At 33.2% G+C, this 19602-nt stretch overlaps 1 protein-coding gene across 7 annotated transcripts in view; it reads right to left on the reverse strand.

Moving 5' to 3' along the window:
* Positions 1-8795: 8795 nt before the first annotated feature.
* The window catches only part of LOC139520361 (uncharacterized), a 31936-nt gene continuing 21129 nt past the window's right edge, over positions 8796-19602 (reverse strand). For all 7 annotated transcript variants that reach the window (XM_071312941.1, XM_071312937.1, XM_071312938.1 and 4 more), the window contains 5 exons: positions 16944-17894; positions 15905-16348; positions 13999-14087; positions 13400-13540; positions 8796-12212 (listed from right to left, as the gene is read on the reverse strand). In XM_071312941.1, the coding sequence (XP_071169042.1) occupies positions 10499-12212; positions 13400-13540; positions 13999-14087; positions 15905-16348; positions 16944-17894 (3339 nt within the window). In that variant the 3' untranslated portion in view covers positions 8796-10498. The remainder of the gene's footprint in view (positions 12213-13399; positions 13541-13998; positions 14088-15904; positions 16349-16943; positions 17895-19602) is intronic.

Consider the following 19602-nt stretch of genomic DNA (forward strand, 5'->3'; position numbering starts at 1 on the left):
AAATTACTTTGAGGAAAATCTTTAAATGTTCCAAATGTCGTAACTTCGATCCCTTCCCCTCTTTTCGAATGTGGCCTACCGAATTAGACTTATTGCCGGGATGTGTTATCACATAAACCACACGACGGGTGCCACATTTGAAGCAGGATCTGCTAACCCTTCTGGAGCACATAAGATCACCCCCTGAGTTTCTTGGGATTCGTGTTGCTTAGTCTTAAGTGTTCTATGTTGTGTTTTGTGTACTATTTTTTGTCCCCGAGGACATCACCTGCCCAGTAGCAAAATTGCATGAATTTACGAAGATCAAACAGTATAAAAAGGTCCGTAACAAACGTCACCATTGACACGGTATTGTTTAATGCGGTAGGTGTCCCCTCATCACCAGACATGACAAATATCTAAAACGTGACTCATTCAGATCATAATCTTTGACAATAGCAATATTACACATATACAGCCATGTTCAGTTCTCTTTAAAGACATTTTGGATTTTGATAACTGTCGCATTTTGAAATGTGAGACCAAAGGCTGCAAAACTTTTTTAATAACAGATGCTGAATTCACTAGCAATTTAACTGAGAAGTCATATTTTACCAGAAGTTACGATGATTTGAATTGTAAATAAATAAATGTCGTCAACGGATTCGAGTGTAACCTTTGCGGATTGGTATACGTCGGTGAAACAAAAGGAAGGCTAAACAAACGTATGTGCGATCATAGATTAGACATTAACCTCAATGCAAACGACATTCTTTACCAGCATTTTAATCAGCCTGATCATTCCATCGTTTCTATGACAGTTCGCATTATCGAAAAACTATACCACAGCACTTAAAATCCTTATCTTGCATCGCCTCTCCGTAGACAAAAAGAGGACTACTGGATTAGAAATTGGGAACTGCCACACCATATGGTTGCAATGACAAAGTTGATGGTATAGGTATTATATCTAGTCCTTCGTGTAGCTCGGTGAATGTGATGAATATTTTCAACTCTACTCCCCGACGTCGACGCAGTCATCGTCATCGTCATTATACATCACCTACTCTGCATGATGTTTCTATTAATGACTTGATGCCATTTATACAAAAGCCGTTAGGTATTTATCACATTCGCACGAAACTTTATTTATAACCACTTTCAAAACTTCATTCTCTATTTTTGGAAACCAGTGTTACAAACCCTCATTCAAAACAATACAAACTTACAGCTATAATTTCGGATATTGCAAGTCACAGACTTTTCAAACCAGTCCGCTTTGGCAAAGATTTTCTTAATCTTTCCTTTGCCAACAAAGGTCTCGATGGCGTCAAAAATTCGAAAATACCTACTTATTTCAAAGATCAGTCTGTACCAATCATTTTTTATACCTATTCCAAACCTATTGCTACTAAAATTTTCAATTACAAACACGTTTCGCATTATCTCAATATTGACGACTTCAAGTCTAAACCCCCGATTGCTCTTGTGCTAGTTCCCAATTCACATATGATCCGGCTGGCCACGTTATTACCGGTGACCTCAACATTGTCAATAACACTTCCCTGCGAAATGTGTTATTGAAAGGTCCGAAATTTCGTGAGCCTAAATCCATCAAATGGAAATACAACTTCAAAATTTTGATGGATTCAGTGGAGGATTATGCCATGCAATGGGCTAAGCGCGAGAAAGAAGACTTAGACACTCTTTCCGAATGGATCAAGACTGAGGTCGTCAATACAAATCAGAATTAAGAAAATGAATGGGTATATCAATGCCCATGCTACGTCAATCTTAAAAGACCCAAATGTTGCAAAACACTTATCCAACCTCAATGACACATGTTATTGTCCACGCAGATAAAGCCCTAAACAACATCGTTTCTGTGTGTAAAACTCATTACATTAACTGCTTGATAAACGAATTAGGTATTGACAATTCACTTGGAAACTCAACATATACCATCACGACACTTACCAAAGAGGAAATCCTGGATAATCATAGGTCTGTTCTATGTTCCTTTGGAATTTCAACCAAAGATGAAGAACTGGATCTTCCATCACTGTATTGGATACTTAAATTACATAAGTGTCCTTACAAACAACGGTATATTGCTGGGTCTTCCAAGTGCTCCACGAAACCTCTTTCTAAATTATTAAGATCTATTTTATCAGCAATCAAAGCCGGACTTCAAAGTTATTGTGAAACGGTATATTCTAGAGGTGGCGTGAATCAGATGTGGATTCTAAAACATTTCAAAGATCTTTTAAAGTACATACAATCTAACTCTCTTTCATCCTGCAATAGTATTAAAACATTGGACTTTTCTACACTTTACACAAGTATTCCACATTCCAAACTAAAAGACAAATTGAAAGAGTTGGTATTGCTTTGTTTCATAAAAAAAAAAGAATGGCAAACGTAGATACCAGTATCTTGTCTTGAGAGGGATAAATCCTTCTTTGTAAATAAACTTGTTTCTTTATTATTATGAGGCTGACCTCATACAAGAACTTCTTAGGAAGAAAGATAAGAAGTTAGCAATATCCTTTAACTTTACTTTCCTCTATATAGATGAAGTTCTGTCACGAAATAATTCAAAATTTGGTGAGTATGTTGAACGCATCTATCCCATCGAACTAGAGATAAAGGATACAACAGCTACAATGAAGTCGGCCTCATATCTTGACTTACATCTAGAAATTGACAATGAGGGTCGGTTGAAAACAAAACTTTACTGCAAAAGAGATGATTTCAGCTTTCCAATTGTGAACTTTCCATTTTATGTAGCAACATCCCAGCAGCCCCTGCATACGTGGTATATATCTCCCAATTGATACAACATTCCCGTGCTTGTATTTCCTGTCATGATTTTCTTGATAGAGGGTTGCTGCTCACAAGGAGCTTCGAGGCCATTAAACCCAGCGTTCGAAAGGGTGAAGTTGAAATCATCCCTTCGTAAATTTTACGGGCGCCATCACGAGTTTGTTGACCGTTATGGAATAACCGTTTAACAGATGATATCGGATATGTTCCTTACGTAGTAACTACAATGTCCTTCCCTTTCATGAATGTGACTACCGAATTTAGACTATTTACCGGATATGTTATAACATGTGCAACACGACGGGTGCCACATGTGGAGCAGAGTCTGCTTACCATTCCGGAGCACCTGAGATCACCCCTAGTTTTTGGTGGGGTTCGTGTTGCTTATTCTTTAGTTTTCTATGTTGTGTCGTGTGTACTATTGCTTGTCTGTTTGTTTTTTTTCATTTTTAGCCATGGCGTTGTCAGTTTATTTCCGATTGATGAGTTTGACCGTCCCACTGGTATATTTCGTCCCTCTTTCAACCCTCTTTTATTCAATAACCATAACCGTATATATTTCCCATATGTATCATTTAGAGTTGAAAGAATTTTGAATCATTAAGATGTTATTGATTTTTTTTCCAGCACATAATATTGAATGATGCATAAACACAAGGCATTTTCACTTCGCTATATCTTAACCCATAGATAAAGAGCGGTTTCCCATTATGGTTACATAGATTGTCCAGTAGAAAATTCATACATGAAAAAGGATGCGAATTTATTTGATGCAAAACAAACATTCACATGCAGTTTGATTTTGTACAACGGGTCTTTACCTGCATGAGCGGCTGCAACTAGTAAAGCAGGATATTCCTACCCTTCCGGAGCACGTGAGATAACTTCTTGCTTTTGATTAGGTTTAATTCTTGTTGCTCATTCTTTTGATTTCTCTGTTGTGTTTAGTACATTGTTGCTTTTCTTTTCGTTATCGACATGGCATTGTCAGTTTGTTATCGACTTGTTAGATTGAAATTCCCTCTGGTAACATTCAGCTTTCGCATCTCTTTCACATGGAGACTTATTGAAGTAGTTTCATTTCAGCATCTTCAGAGACAGCAACCGTATGGAGTTGGGTATTATGGAATCAGAAAACCCTTAGATTTGGATGTCTTGTTTGACTTTGTTATAGAATTTATTTATTGTTCTTTGGTATTTTAACTTTTATTTGTGTTTGACATGACTAATCGAGAATGTTTTCATCGTCAGAGATTGTGCGCTATTCAAGAGGATGTAAAGAAACATGTTAATAACACTTTATTATAAGAAACTAAGATGAATACTGGTACTTCGTCAACTGTTTTGGTTCTTACACATCCTTGGTTTTCAAATTTTCGGCTATGATTGTTCCTGATGGAGGTCATATAGAATAGTACTTCAGATGCACGTAATGTTTTCTTTTCGTTTTTTACTTGTTTTTATCAAAGCTCACAACTTATTCACGCATTCATTTAACCATGCAAATCGGGTCAAGGACATATAAAGGCAACAGTAGTATACCGCTGTTCGAAATTCATAAATCGATTGAGAAAAAACCAAATCCGGGTTACAAACTAAAACTGAGGGAAACACATCAAATATAAGAGGAGAACTACGACACAACAGAAATACAACGTTACATTCATTACAATGTAACACACACAGAAACGAACCATTATATATAACAATGGCCATTTTCCTGACTTGGTACAGGACATTTTGATAAAAAAAAAGTGGGTTGGACCTGGTTTTCTGGCATGCCAAACCTCCCGCTTTTATTGCAATGGTATATATAACATTAAAATGACAACATTAAATGAAAGGACTACAATATAAATAAATGGGAGATCATATAGGACAGAGAAACACACTACTAACAAAAGGTGCCAGAGTTAAAATGATGAAAAAAGTTCGAAAGCCAATATAAATTAATAACTCTTTAGAAAAAAATCAAAAAATATTACAAAGTTGAAGAGCATTGAGGACCAAAAGTTTAAAAAAAAGTTGTGCCCAATACAGCTAGGGTTTTCTGCCTTGGATAAGAACATCCTTATTGTTTAGAATAATTCTTACTTTTGCAAACAGTAATTTTTTATAAAATGACTATATAATAGATATAAATGATAAACCGGTGACTAACTACAAAATGAAAACTGATAGATAAATAACCTAAACCAGCATATAACAAGAATGTGTCCCCAGTACACGGATGCCCCATCCACACTATCATTTTCTATGTTCAGCGGACCGTGAAAATGGGGTTAAATCTCTAATTTGGAATTAAAATTAGAAAGATCATATCATACAGAACATATGTACTAAGTTTCAAGTTGATTAGACTTCAACTTCATCAAAAACTACCTCGACCAAAAACTTTAACCTGAAGCGGGACAGACGGACGAACGAACAAACGGACGGACGAACGGACGAACAAACCAGAAAACATAATGCCCATAAATGGGGCATAAAAATTCACAGCCGCGTTAGCCAAATCGATAAACGCACAAATTTAAGTGAGGTCACATTTGAATTTCTAAAAAATGTCCCCAAAATAGGATAGATATTAAGATTAGGTTTGTAATGTTGGTATAACATTTACTAATAACAATGAAATTTACAATACTATTCAATATCAAATTGTGGTAGTAATTAGATAATTAATTTATTATTTAGCTATGTCGGTATTTCTTCTAAATCAAACTGTAAACCAAATATATCGTATAATTTTAGTTGAACCAAACTAAAATCTAATAAATGACCTAGATGATTATTTATCTTTACCATAACACACGAATACAACAGAAAAAAAATAAGTTTTACAATACAAACGATAAGACATTTGACAAAATCCGATGAGAATAACAAATATTACATGAACTAAATACATGAATTTCGGATAGAAAAAGTACCGTGACACGTCTTATGGCAATGCGAATTCACACTCAGCAAAACAGTCAATATATCGGAAAGTAAAATTAATGTATTTCGCAAGGTGCTTTTTATTTTTGTCTTTTAGAAAGTTCTGTAAGAATTCTGCTTCATACGAGTACAAAAACAAATCAGCCAGTAGGGCTGCACAATTAGTACCCATTGGAATACCGACTGTCTGTTGAAATATAAATCCTCCAAACTCAACAAATATATTGTCGATTAAAAAGTCCAGCATTTTGATAATATCATCTTCAGTATATTTTTTGGTAGATTCTGTGTGGTTCTTCACAAAATATGAATCATTGTAACCTAAAACAAGAAATTTGTATCTACGATATAGAAAAATCTCTGTTTAATGAGTTGGTGAAGTCGATCTTTCAACTGAGCATAGGGAATAGTAATTTAAAGCGTAGAAAAATCAAAAGTCTTTATGTTGCTGCAAAATTGCAAAGATTGTGATTGAAGATTAAGCAGTAGATCTTTCGAATTTTTGAGAATCCACATCTGGTTAACACCACTGGTAAACTAAAATATATCTCATCACAATACTTTTGAAGCCCATCTTTAACTGTAGAAAGAATAGTAGTCAGTACTTTAGTCGAACATTTTAATGACCCAGCTATGTATCTTTATATGGAGTTTTGTGAAGTTTTGGTATTCAGTATAATAACGGTAAATTTTCTTCGTTTTCTTTGATGTTAATACCAAAAAAAATGTATGACAGAAGAAACTTCGCAAGTAATCTGAATTTGAAATATGGATTACCAAACTTGTGTCCCTAAAGAAATATAACGTTTTCTCTTTTCCCGTGTAAACTTTGTTATAAACAATGCAATATTATCTGTTCCTGTGTGAACACATATTCTATAACCTTTATTACGTTAGGAATAAATACTGTCATATTTGTTCCATTAGAAATAATAATACGGAATATTTCAATTTGGAACTTATATTTCGTGACAGAGACCTGACGAAAAGCAGTTTGTACTTACACAAGCAACACGATGGATTCCATATGTGGTGCAGGATTTGTGTACCCTTCCGGAGCACCCGAGGTTTTTGGTGGGGTTCGTGTTTCTGTTTCGTTTGTCTTTAAGTCTTTTTTTCAATTTTGTTAGGTTATTTTCAACTTGTGAGTGAATGTCCCTTTGATATATTTAACCTCCATTTAACACAAATAGTTAACCCTACCTTATTAGCCTCATGAACCTTGAATCCTAAAACTTTTGCCAGACAAAACATGACGAGACTGAACTGAAGTAAACCAGTAGTTTTCTTAGGTTTTTTCTTGAAATCTTAAAATGTCCTGCACCAAGTCAGGAAATTCGCCGTTGTTTTCAGATAGTTAATTTCTGTGCATGTTGGTGGTTTTTTGTTGTTGCAGTTCATTGTTTCTATTGTTCAATTGTTTTCCTCTTATAGTTGATGTGTTTCCCTTGTTTTTAATAAGGTCTTTCCACTTTTCGTGGAAAGACCTTTTGTTTTCCTTCTGATTATTTTTTTCTTCTGCCATCTGAGAGGCTTTTTTGTTTTATAACATATTGAAAGGATTTTGGGCCAATGATGTTGTACAGTAATGGGGATTCCAAAACTCATCCCGTGTAACCAAACACTTATTCTTATAGGAGTTATCTCCCTGCATTCCCTTTTTCTTTTTTAAAACAGATGATGTGTTAGATAAATTCATACATTATAAGTCGTAGAGGCATAAAGTCTTTTGATATGAAGTCCTTTGTCCATTTGGAGGAAATTGAGGTCAAGGTCAAGGTCATGTTCTAAAATTTGAATTTTGCTTGTTATCTTTAGTCAAAAGAAACCGTAACAGTTAATGATATGATGTTTTTGCCAAATAACTGTTTACGATAGGGCGCAACTTCAACCCGTTCAAGTCGAAGTGTTTGTCAACCCTTATAGGAGTTTTCTCCCCTTATGTATTTGAAATCAGTATTACTCCACAACCATACAACTAACAAGTGATTGACCTGGGTGTTCTTTCGGTTTAAATCACTGACCTGTGACCTTAAAATTGAGGTCAAGGTCGAAGGTCAATTTGACCTTTGCTAAAAATTCTTTCTGTTTCATTATAATACAACTAAATCTTCTGCATTTGGTTTTAGACATTTCATTATTTATTAGGTCAACTGGAAATTACCGTATTTTAACCGGAAGTAGCCTATTTCAGACTAATCCTTTGGAAAAGTACCTATAATTCTTCTTTTTTTTATATATCAGTTTGAAGTAACAAATTACATGAACCAGGAGTGACATTTTCAAACACCATTTTTTTAATTTTATTCTTATTATCAAGGTGGGAAGACCTTCAATTGTTCTCTGAAGATTTGGTTTTTAATTTATATTTTGAATTTGTTTTCTCTTAATCAATTTATGACCTTTGAACATCTGTATACTACTGTTGCTTTCATTAAACAGTTTGAATGATCTATCCAAGATTCACTCTTCCACAAACTCAACAAAATTCTTTATTTCAACTCTTTTGTCCTTTATAACACAAGACAAATTCCTAAACCTTATGTTAAAGTGAAGAATTGAAAATTTTACCAAGCCCACCATATCTTTTTCATTAAGGAAGCTACCTTTGAAGACTACAGAAATGAAACAGCAATAATAGTTATCAAAAGTACCAGGCTTATAATTTGATACATCAGAAGCATGTTTCATTTGCACAAGTAAGACTCATCAGTAACGCTCAGACCAAAATTATTAAAAAGCCAAACAAGTATAAAGTTGAAGAGCATTGAAGACCAAAAATTCCAAAAAGTTGTGATCTCAGGATAGTTTGTGTCACCATAACATATTAATTGGTATACAGTATACAAAACATCACCAAAATAACTAAAGACTGTGCAACAAAAAGCTGACAAAAGCCAGTTTCTAAAATGGTTATAAATTAGGAACAGAGATTCTGGATTTAATTAAATCGAGTTGTCCTTCGTAACGTCAAACAAGATTGGAAATTTCAGAAGGATTTTATGTTGGGTATCAATTGGATTTCGTAGAGAAATAATGAAATCAAAAAGTATAAGCACTGCTTGATTTAATATCTAATAACAATAAATTTTATAAGCTTACAAGCATTTTCAATAAATTTAAGATAAGAAAATGTCCAGCAAGATATAACTATATCCTCAGTAGTTCTAAAGTAGACTACCATCATGCAAATTGGAAGAACTTAATTTGGACAATATAAATTCTCACTTGTAACAAACTTTGTAGGTAAAAAATGTAGAAAAATTTCAGTACAGGTAGTCATTTTGAGTATTTAAATTCTTAAATGAGAAATGAAGGCTTCAAGCTTTATGTAAAAAGATTTTCAACAAAGATGATTAAACTGTTATCAAAATATTTTTAAAGAATTTTCATTCATGTACAACAGAAAAATGCAGTGCTTTAAGCCTGCATAACTTCTGTGTAAAAATGAAAACAAAATTTGTTCTCTGGTAATTAAAATGTTTGTTCTAACCAATATACCCACAAAATCATTAACAATTAGTCATTGCATATTGTCCCATAATTAATTAACACTAAAATAACCTCAATAACAAAAATGTGTGTATGCACCATCTTTATAACAGACATTTATCATCACCACTTCTTTACAAATCTATACTGTTCCAGTACACCTCAAACTTATTATGTGCTAACTTTTTATAGGTTCAAATCTTTTAGATAGAAATAACCACAATAATACTAAATACTAATTTGTTTGTCTATTGCACTCTTCATTCCAAAAAATATGAATATTTTAGTTATGAGATATAAATCTGAAATGAAGCCTTTAACATGAACTGTTAAGACATTTTAGTAACATAATGAACTATGATGTCTTGATTCAATAAATCGAATTTCAGGCCAAGTACCAGGAATATGAAATGAGTCTACAAAATGCATTGCCATTGTTTTCAATGAATAAGCTTATTTGTTTTTTAAATCACAAGAAAACTTTCTCATTAAAGTAGTTTGAACTAAAAATATTTTATTGATTTAATGCCCAATTTATATCTTACTTGAAATATGACAAACCATTATAGGATGGACTCAAAATCTACTATTAAAACGATCAAAACATCTTTGTTATGTCTAGACAGAAATCAATTCAAATTCATTTAATAATTTTCTTTCTAATTAACCAGCAATTAGAAAAAAATCTGAATACAAACTTGAATTCTTCACTTTCTCTTAAATTAAAAATAAGAAAACAAACACTATTCAATTAAAAAAAAAAAGTTATAGAACAGTCATGATTTAGGAACAGAGATTCTGCTTTAAATACTAAGAGGTCAGAAGAGGCACATTAGACCTTACACATGTAACAATACACATATCTGGCAAAGGCACAACAAAGAACAAATAAAAATCATGTGCTCTACAGTATCAATAATATATAAACCTAATGCCTATCACAGAAAAACTAAAAGCAAATGTTGCATATAAAATAAAAATTGCAGCTACTTTATAATGTGTGATAAGTTTCAAAGGGATATGAAAATTGAATGTTTCTTTATATCGAAAAATATGATGTCATGAACTGGTTATACTGAACTATGCAAATATAAATAAAATGATTAGCTTTCAATAACAAACCAAAACTAGTTTTTTCTTACAGATTACCATTTCACTTCAACTGACTCACACTCAAATGTTTGATGTTTAAATCATGTCACTTTGGAACAAATCACTAATTAAAAGAATTAGAAATGCATGATACACAAATTGGTTAAAGTTAAATGTTATATTCAAGCAAGGTGGCGTAATTTGTTTTGTCTCCGCCATAATTAGCATTAACTGTGACCTTGACTCCTCGACCATAGTGCTTATCCAGTGGCACTTTACCTTCCCAGACACCCGGTGTTGATGACTGTAGATGATTCCAGTCGCTATCAGCTACAACAGCCACGGCTTCTGCTTTTGGTATTCCAATTCTGAAGTTGACAGTTGCAGAAGTGGTATCTTTGTGAAGTGTCAAAGGCTCCCACATGTAACATCCTTCCTTCCACTGGGCATACTGTTTGGGGAAAGGTACAGCTGGACGAGTGGCTTTTTGGCAGTTGATCAAATAGTTGTATACCCCTGGAAGCTGTTGGCTGGGATCACGTGCTGGTATGGCATACAGTTGTAGTTTGTAGAAGCCTGTTGCTGGCATGTGGATAACAAAACTCACAATAGACCCTTGTGTTTGTGTGAAGACCAGATCTGGGTGTTCTTTCTCATCCTCAACTCCAATAAGATTGGCAGTCACTCTCATTTCTTGAGCAGTTGCAAATTGGATTTCTACAGAATTTGTTTCTAAATGAATGACAGAATCATGATGACTAAGAGTGTTCAAACCGAATTCATTAAATTTTGGTTGTGGCCCTAGATAACCATGTGGCAATTTTGGTAGTGGCACGGTTTTCACATCTTCGTGACATTCAATCATATATTGGGCTACATGATACAAGGTTTGACCTTCCATTGAAGGGTCATTGGCGTAGATTTCCAATCCAAATTCTCCTCTACACGGTGCTGTGATATTGAAGTATGCAGTATTGCCTACAACACGGTTCATTATATAACCTTCAAGTTCAGAGTCACTCATTTCATTATGCTTTAATTTTGCCATAAATTGCATTTGTTTAGGGATTCTAATTTGTAATTCTACTTTGCCTTCTCTCGTTAAGATTGTAGCTGTTGTCTGGTATGTCTGAAGACCATATTTGAAGAATGCAGTGCCAGGTCCCCAATTTAAATATGCACATGGTGGGAATGGTAGTGGAGGTGGTGATGTCACTTCCTCTTGAACGATCTTAAATTCACACACCTGTGCATAAACATTGTCCTTGTTTTCTTGTGTATCTTCTTTGGCATATATGTATATTATGTATGATCCTTTCTCAGGTAGCCGTAACCTAAATGAGGCAATTCCACCAACACTTTCTTGCATTCCATATTTATTTAATTTAGTTCCCATAAATTCTTCTCTTCCATCTTCATACTGGATAGTGAAATTAAATGCCACTACAATTCTGTGTGCAGGATACCTCAAGCGGATATTACACTCTCCTCTTCCATAAATCACTGCCGTACGATGGCTTACAAATTCTAAACCATATTTGAAGAACTGAGGTTTCATATGAGGCATACTTTCAAATTCCTCTAATGAAACTTGCCTCTCTAATAACTGCCATTTTGTGTCTTCTGGGAAATGAGTGTAGATGAGTTGATGAGGGTCTGGCAAGAAGAAATACTCATCAAGTTGGTAATGGAATTCTTCATGAGTTGTTTGTTTACCAATAATACGCCTGGCTGCCCAATGACAATCTATCAGACACCATGTACCATAGATGTAGACAGCATTCCATGAATGTTGATTGGTTCCAGGTGTAAAACTCTGACCAGGTTTGTAATCTGCTCCTTTGGCATATCCACTGATGATCTTGGAATGGAGACCTGCATAACTGAAATTATGAAATTATATTTTTAATAATTACACTAATGAAGATGAATTTAATATAATTTTAATATGCTGATTTAATGGTGAATAGATTTATATAAATAGAATGTTTTTATGAATGTTGTGCTTTTATTTTCATTTCAGCTTTCAGATATCAAATTATATCAAATTAGCATCATGTTAGTTTTCTGACAAAAGTCTCAAAATGGAAGAATTTTCCCCCCATATCTGATTAGTTTTCTGACAAAAGTCTCAAAATGGATGTATTTTCCCCCCATATCTGATTAGTTTTCTGACAAAAGTCTCAAAATAGAAGTATTTTCCCCCCATATCTGATTAGTTTTCTGACAAAAGTCTCAAAATGGAAGTATTTTCCCCCCATATCTGATTAGTTTTCTGACAAAAGTCTCAAAATAGAAGTATTTTCCCCCCATATCTGATTAGTTTTCTGACAAAAGTCTCAAAATAGAAGTATTTTCCCCCCATATCTGATTAGTTTTCTGACAAAAGTCTCAAAATGGAAGTATTTCCCCCCATATCTGATTAGTTTTCTGACAAAAGTCTCAAAATAGAAGTATTTTCCCCCCATATCTGATTAGTTTTCTGACAAAAGTCTCAAAATAGAAGTATTTTCCCCCCATATCTTACTATATTTTGCTGCTTACAAATAAGTTTACCAGCTCAACAAACATAGTGCCACTTATGTAATTAGTAACTAGAAATAACTCCAAGTAAAAGACTAATAAAATTGTCACCCTTTATCTATTTAATTCATCAATGTCTTAAACGTGTTCTTTTCAGATATGATTAACAACATATACAATGTATGTGTATGTTTTGTTGTATAAATGACACTTATGTGTTTGCAATATTAAGATATATAAATTTTATGCTCTTTTTCTCAATTTACTTCATTTATTTCTGGAACAGGATGCAAAACATTGTGTCATTTCTAAAAGCAGTATAATGTTTAAAGTGTGTTCCACAGCAGAAATTTTATGCTAAGTTTCAACTTCACTTATCTCCCTTTGTAAAGAAAACATTTTTCTTGATTTCCCTTTAATTATCTCCCTTTACCATTTTACAGTTTTGTAAGTTTTTATCCGATTTTGAATTTGAGATCTTTTTATCAAGTTTTTTGTCAAGTATGTTTTCAGATTTATTTGAATGCTTTGCTTTACTCCTACATACTTGCACATAGTGTCAAAAACCATAGCATATGTTGTCTTTCCAGTCTTTAATCCCAACAGTACTTCTTCTGGACTGCCTTTTTCTACATTGTCAAAATGCATTTCTTTTAGATTCTTGGTGGCTAACCATCTAAAGATAACTCTGTAAAAGTATAAAGTCAAACAAATGCTTAATACAATTCAATACATATACATATATATATAACCTATGTTGTTTTTCATTTTATCTAATAAACTTATGTAAGGCATTGTTTCAAAAATTTACTTTACAAGTACACAATCATAGCACTTATTGGTGTATTTTTAATTGACATCTTTCTGATACTTCCTGTGCCTCATTACAAGTTGATAATCAAATAGGGTTTAACTTAATTTTTATTATAAATATCTATACTATTTTTATCATACATATCTATACTATTTTTTGGTGATATATTAACTGAATAACTGTAAAAATGAATATAATAATTTTTCTTGTAAAAAAAATGATCATCTGTATTTTTATAAAATAGATGTGTTGCAAATATCTTTGCCAAATTTCATTTAGTCACCTATTTTTAAATGTTAAGATTTTAACTGCAAAGTTTAAGGAAGAATTACCTGACTTTTTCAATTTCATTTGTGATACTCTTTGAATAGATCAAATCCCAAACCAAATCTCTGAAACTTGAATGTTCGCTCTTGGATACCTGTAATAGAAAAACAAAAACTATTGGTATGTAATTGTTCCAAGTATACCAAAAATGAAGTCCAAACTAATTTAGATATACATTTCTATTACAGCTTTTACATTAATGCTAGCAAGACAAATCTTTGTTTGGCTTGCTTGCTTTGCTTGTATCAATGTTTGCTCAAGCATGGCAATTAAGATAGGCGGGGCTTCAGCTTGTTTACATCATACTTAAATTTTATTGGCCGTTATGTTTGAGGTTAAGGACACTAAATTTTAAAACATCTCAGGATGACAAATATAAAGCGCAATCGCAGAAATGGAAGCCAAAAATTTGTATTTTTTTTCTCGATGATATGCATTTTTATCATCCAACTTAAAAGGCTCTCGTCAAGTACTTTTTGTAAAACAAAATAGCTATTCGAACACACCTTCTCTGATTTTGTGATTCATAACATAGGTATTTTATTTGGCCCATATATTTCATTTTTTAGTACTGTGATTTGTTTATGTTATAAAGTCAACCTGTAGCTTTGCTATATAAAAATGATAGAATCTGAAGCGAGATGATGTATCAAATGTTCTTGCTTTGTACGTTTTCAAGACAAAATATTCATATCAAACACACCCTAACATAAGAAGGTGCACTAATTTTTCTCTTTTTGATACAATTGTTACCAATTTTTTTTTTTTAAATTTCATGAGTCACATAATGGAAGGACAGACACGGAAATAACCGAACTTATAGATTGACATGTTCTCCGTCCGTGGTAATTTAAAAAAAAAATCGAGGTTATGCATTTTCTTCATCCAACTTGATAGATAACCATGTCGTCGACTTGATATCTAAGAAGAAAATTGTTATTTTATTTGTTTCTATTAACTTTTAAAAATTTTGTTACTATAGTAAACACTGATTACAGAAAGCATTTATCGCCTTCTCTATAAACAAAGAATAATCAGTTTGAAGGTTTACAAGCAAACATTAATCCAAAGTGCTCAATATTCAATAACAATAGACATAATAAATAAAATGGATGAATTAAGTCGTTCTTCTCCCCTACTTAATTTACCCCTTTTATTAAAAAATCGAGTGCACCTTCTTATGTTGGGGTGTGTTTGAAATGAATATTTTGTCTTGAAAACGTACAAAGCAATATTTGATACATCATCTCGCTTCAGATTCTATCATTTTTATATAGCAAAGCTACAGGTTGACTTTATAACATAAACAAATCACAGTACTAAAAGATGAAATATATGGGCCAAATAAAATACCTATGTTATGAATCACAAAATCAGAGTAGGTGTGTTCGAATAGCTATGTTGTTTTACTAAAAGTACTTGACGCCAGTCTTTTAAGTTGGATGATGAAAATGCATATCTTCGAGAAAAAAAACAATTTTTTGGCTTCCATTTCTACGATTGCGCTTTATATTTTTCATCCTGTAATGTGACAAAATTTAGTGTCCTTAACCTCAAACATAACGGCCAATAAAATTTAAGTATGATGTATACAGCTGAAGCCCCGCCTATCTTAATTGTCATGCTTCAGCAAACATTGATACAAGCAAAGCAAGCAAGCCAAACAAAGATTTGTCTTGCTAGCATTAATGTAAAAGCTGTAATGTCAAGAATGTTATGAATTATTAAAATATGATTCAGTTTTTCTTGTCAAAATTCATTGGTCTCTATAATCTACTCCTTTCAAGTACTTAGTATTACCAATTGAAAAAATGAATGCAATTTCATTTTATTACTTGAAAATGTTCCCCCACAATGAAAGAATATCAAATGTCTACCAATTTAAGAAAATAAGAATATTTAACATCATACCTGTATAGCATGGTCATCAACTGTATGTAGAACATTTCTGTCAATGGCATCTAATGTTGGTTTCTGTTTAGTGGCTGGACCTGGAGCTGGAGCAGCAGTTTTCTCTGCAGTGACTGGTTGGAGCTTGAACTCACTAGGTGGTGCTGGTGGCTCCTGACCAACAGCTCTCTTCTCAACTTGGATTGGTTTACTGCTGGGAGGAATGTTACTGACACCAGCTTGCTGTTGTTGAGGAACAATAACATTACCTGCCCCTGGGGTAAATCCAGGTGTACCCTGTCCCTGCTGGGATCCCATACCTCCATACACACCCTGTTGTCTACTATCAGGTACTGTACCATATAGATACTGCTGTTGAAGCATCTCTGGAGGAGGTGGTGGGAGGTTTTCTAGATCAACAAAATCTTGGTCTCCAACATTCATGTTATTCATTCCTTGTGTTACCTGTAACAAATAAAATGAAAATTTGAAAATTAAAGTTATGCATAACACTACAGGAAGTTAACTCTGTAAAAATCAGCTGAACCTTTTAATCACATTCTATTGTTAAGGAAATATAAAGCTTCTCAATGATCAAAATTTGTTTTTTGTTAACTGATATATATCAAATGATTTTTTTTACAATAAAGTATGTGGTTCAAATTTCTTGATTTTTTTTTATATTTTTGTCAAAGGGTCAAAGCAACTATTGTCAAAATTTTATGAAAATTAAAAGAGACAAATTAATTTTCATAAATTATGTATATTTTTTTAAATCATACATTTTTTTCTTTCAAAAAGAGAGCAATTTTTTGTTTACCCCTGAAGAAAATATCACATTTGAGAATATAGAATGTTTTATACCATGCTATACTTTATTTACTTCAAGAATTATGTGTTTGTCTCATTTAAAAAGATCCCATGTTAGGTGGCTAACAGAGAGAATAAATTTCAGAAGCATACATGGTAAATTCGATTTTTTGTGAATCAGCCTCAGGAAATATGTCTCCGTATTTGTTATTACAATTAATACAACAACCTAATGCATGACATGACTTACCCCAGCAGTGCCTCCAGGATATCCCACCTGGCTAACAGTAGCTTGTTGAGCTGGTGCCACAGTACGCCTCTGTGGTGCCTCTTGATAAAATGCCTTATTCTGTTCATCAGGAGGAGCATAGTGAACAAAGTATTGACAGATATGTGTATAGGTGTCACCATCTTTAGCTGGATCATTTCCGTAGATTTCCAGTCCGTATTCACCCTTGGCAGGGAGTTGAGCTGTAACAAGCACCTTGTCCCCTTGGTCTGTTTCACTGACACATTTCTCTAATTCGTCATCTTTCATACCTGGTTTTCGTAGTTTGCAGAGAATGTAAGATGGTCTTGTTTTCTTGAACTCCAAGCTGACCTTTCCATCACTTGTTGGTATGACAGCATCTTTAACACTGGGTTCCAGTCCCATCTGGTCTACTGGTATCCCTGGACCCCAGTTACTATCTGAACAGTTAGGAAGGGGAACAGCATCGGAAGAAGCCTTGTCAGCATTGACTTTATATTCTGCTGATGCTGTGAAGACATTCTTTATTCCAATATCTCCTGTTAAGAGCTGGGCAAAAATAGTAAAGTAATAAGAACCAGGTTTTGGAGCTCTGAGGATAAATGTGGCTTGGTTGTGCGAAGTTTCTTGCATGGCAAAGCTCTTCAGTTTCTGTCCTTTGTGAGTTTCTTCATTGGATCCACAGACGGTGATTTTGTAGGTGAAGTTTGTAGGTTTTACAAAGCCAACTGTTAGTGCTATTCTACCATTCTCTGTGCCGACAACTCCTTTCTGGTGGGAGATGAAGTACATTCCACATTTAAAGAAGTAAGATTTGACGAGAGGCAAGTCTTCAAATTCAGGCAAGGATAAAGGTCTGGTCAGAAGTTGCCACTTATCATTTTTGGCCCAATGACTGTAGATGAGTTGTTCTGGATCTGTCATGAAGTAAAAGTCATCATATTCATATACCTGAAAAAAAAGGATATATAATTAAGTCATAATCCAAAAGCATGGGTTTCTCAAAATTCTTTGGATGCATTAAAAAAAATCTATAACCTTTTCTCTATAACTTCAATTATTTTCTACATGAAGATGGCTTACAAACTTCAAAAGTGTTTATTAAGTCAGGGGGCCACCACTATGAAAAAAGAGGGTGAATTTTTAGGGGATAAAGTTACTAAATTTCAACATTCATATGGTTCTATCTCTCTTTTTGTTAAAGGTCATTACATTATTTTTAGAAACACTATACATAATTAGGAGGTTTTTTAAAACATTTTTGTGGAAATTTTGCATGCATTTTGAACTGAACCTATATATATCAAGAATAGATGTGTAGCATCTATTACAGATAAAATCAATAAAATTGTGAAATAGAAGTACAGATGTATAAATGTATACTAGAACCCAGTGGCATTAATTGGTTTAAATTTATATTAATTATATACTAATTATTTAAATATTACATTTTCTTTCTTCAATCATTTAAGGTATTACAACTTTAGAAAAGTGATGTAAACAAAAAACAATTAACAGTTTTAGTAATACATGTGTATTATGCTTTGGAAAGAATAACGCTTGTTACTGGACAAAGAAATTTCAATCAGGAACATTCAATTCTGTTTACAAAGGTTAAATATTGACCATTAGTTTTAAGGATATGATAAAAATTTATGGCTGTTGTTGAATTTAATGATTTCAACCCATGTTTCTTCATCGTAGCTGGACCCCTGCATACATTGTGCACCTCATAGTCTAGAAGGCATTTGAATTATAATGAAATAAAAATGAATAAAATGATGAACCATTTCAATAATATGAAAGTTCCAATCCAAGTTAGTTGCTTTCACCATTTTAACAAAAGAATGTGATTAACTGCTGACAAGCTAGTCTTTTTTTTTACTGAAACTTCAATTCAACCAATTTCTTTGTCGTTAACTGTGTAATGAATTGTCATCCATATTTTCCAATGTTATTTGGTATTGGATAAAGCAGGGATTATATGTCCTTCCCATGAAGGGAAAGAGCCCATAAAAATAGTGCCCCATCTGCAGTTTTGATAGTGGAAATATTTGTCCTTTGAAGAGGGTATGACCAAAAATGAAGGTGCTATCAATGTTACAACAAAATGACCACTAACAGATATCTGACTGACCAACAGGTCAAAAACATTTAACTCTTAAGTTATTACATTGCCTAAGGTATAAAAGGGGTAGAAAAGCATCTTTCTTTGATATTAAAGGTGATTTTATACAAAATTAAACTCAATGTAGGGAATAACTTAAAGTTTTTTTTTGAATTGCTCTTCTAATCTGTTCTTGTCATGGTTGAATCCTTCACAAAGTGGTTTAAGAAGCCTATGGTTAGCTGATATGATGATGAAAAACCTTACATTGTGCTTCATCTTATTAATAGCATTGGAAATTATGGATGAAATTTTCTTTATAGACATTTATATGACATACATTTGGTTAGAAAAATATACAAATGAACATGTAAGCAGTTAATACCATGCTGTGTCAGTTACTGAACCAGCCAAAATAATTCTAATTAAATTTTTTAACTACTGTTGAAACTTCAATGACACCAAGTTTGGAAAACAAGAAATTTCCTCATGCAAAAGCTGCAGTATAGTTATCAACAATACTTCAATGTAGATTCATAATTTGGGAAGTAA

The sequence above is a fragment of the Mytilus edulis genome, chromosome 4 (genome assembly GCF_963676685.1).
Source record: "Mytilus edulis chromosome 4, xbMytEdul2.2, whole genome shotgun sequence".
In the NCBI taxonomy this organism is placed as follows: domain Eukaryota; kingdom Metazoa; phylum Mollusca; class Bivalvia; order Mytilida; family Mytilidae; genus Mytilus; species Mytilus edulis.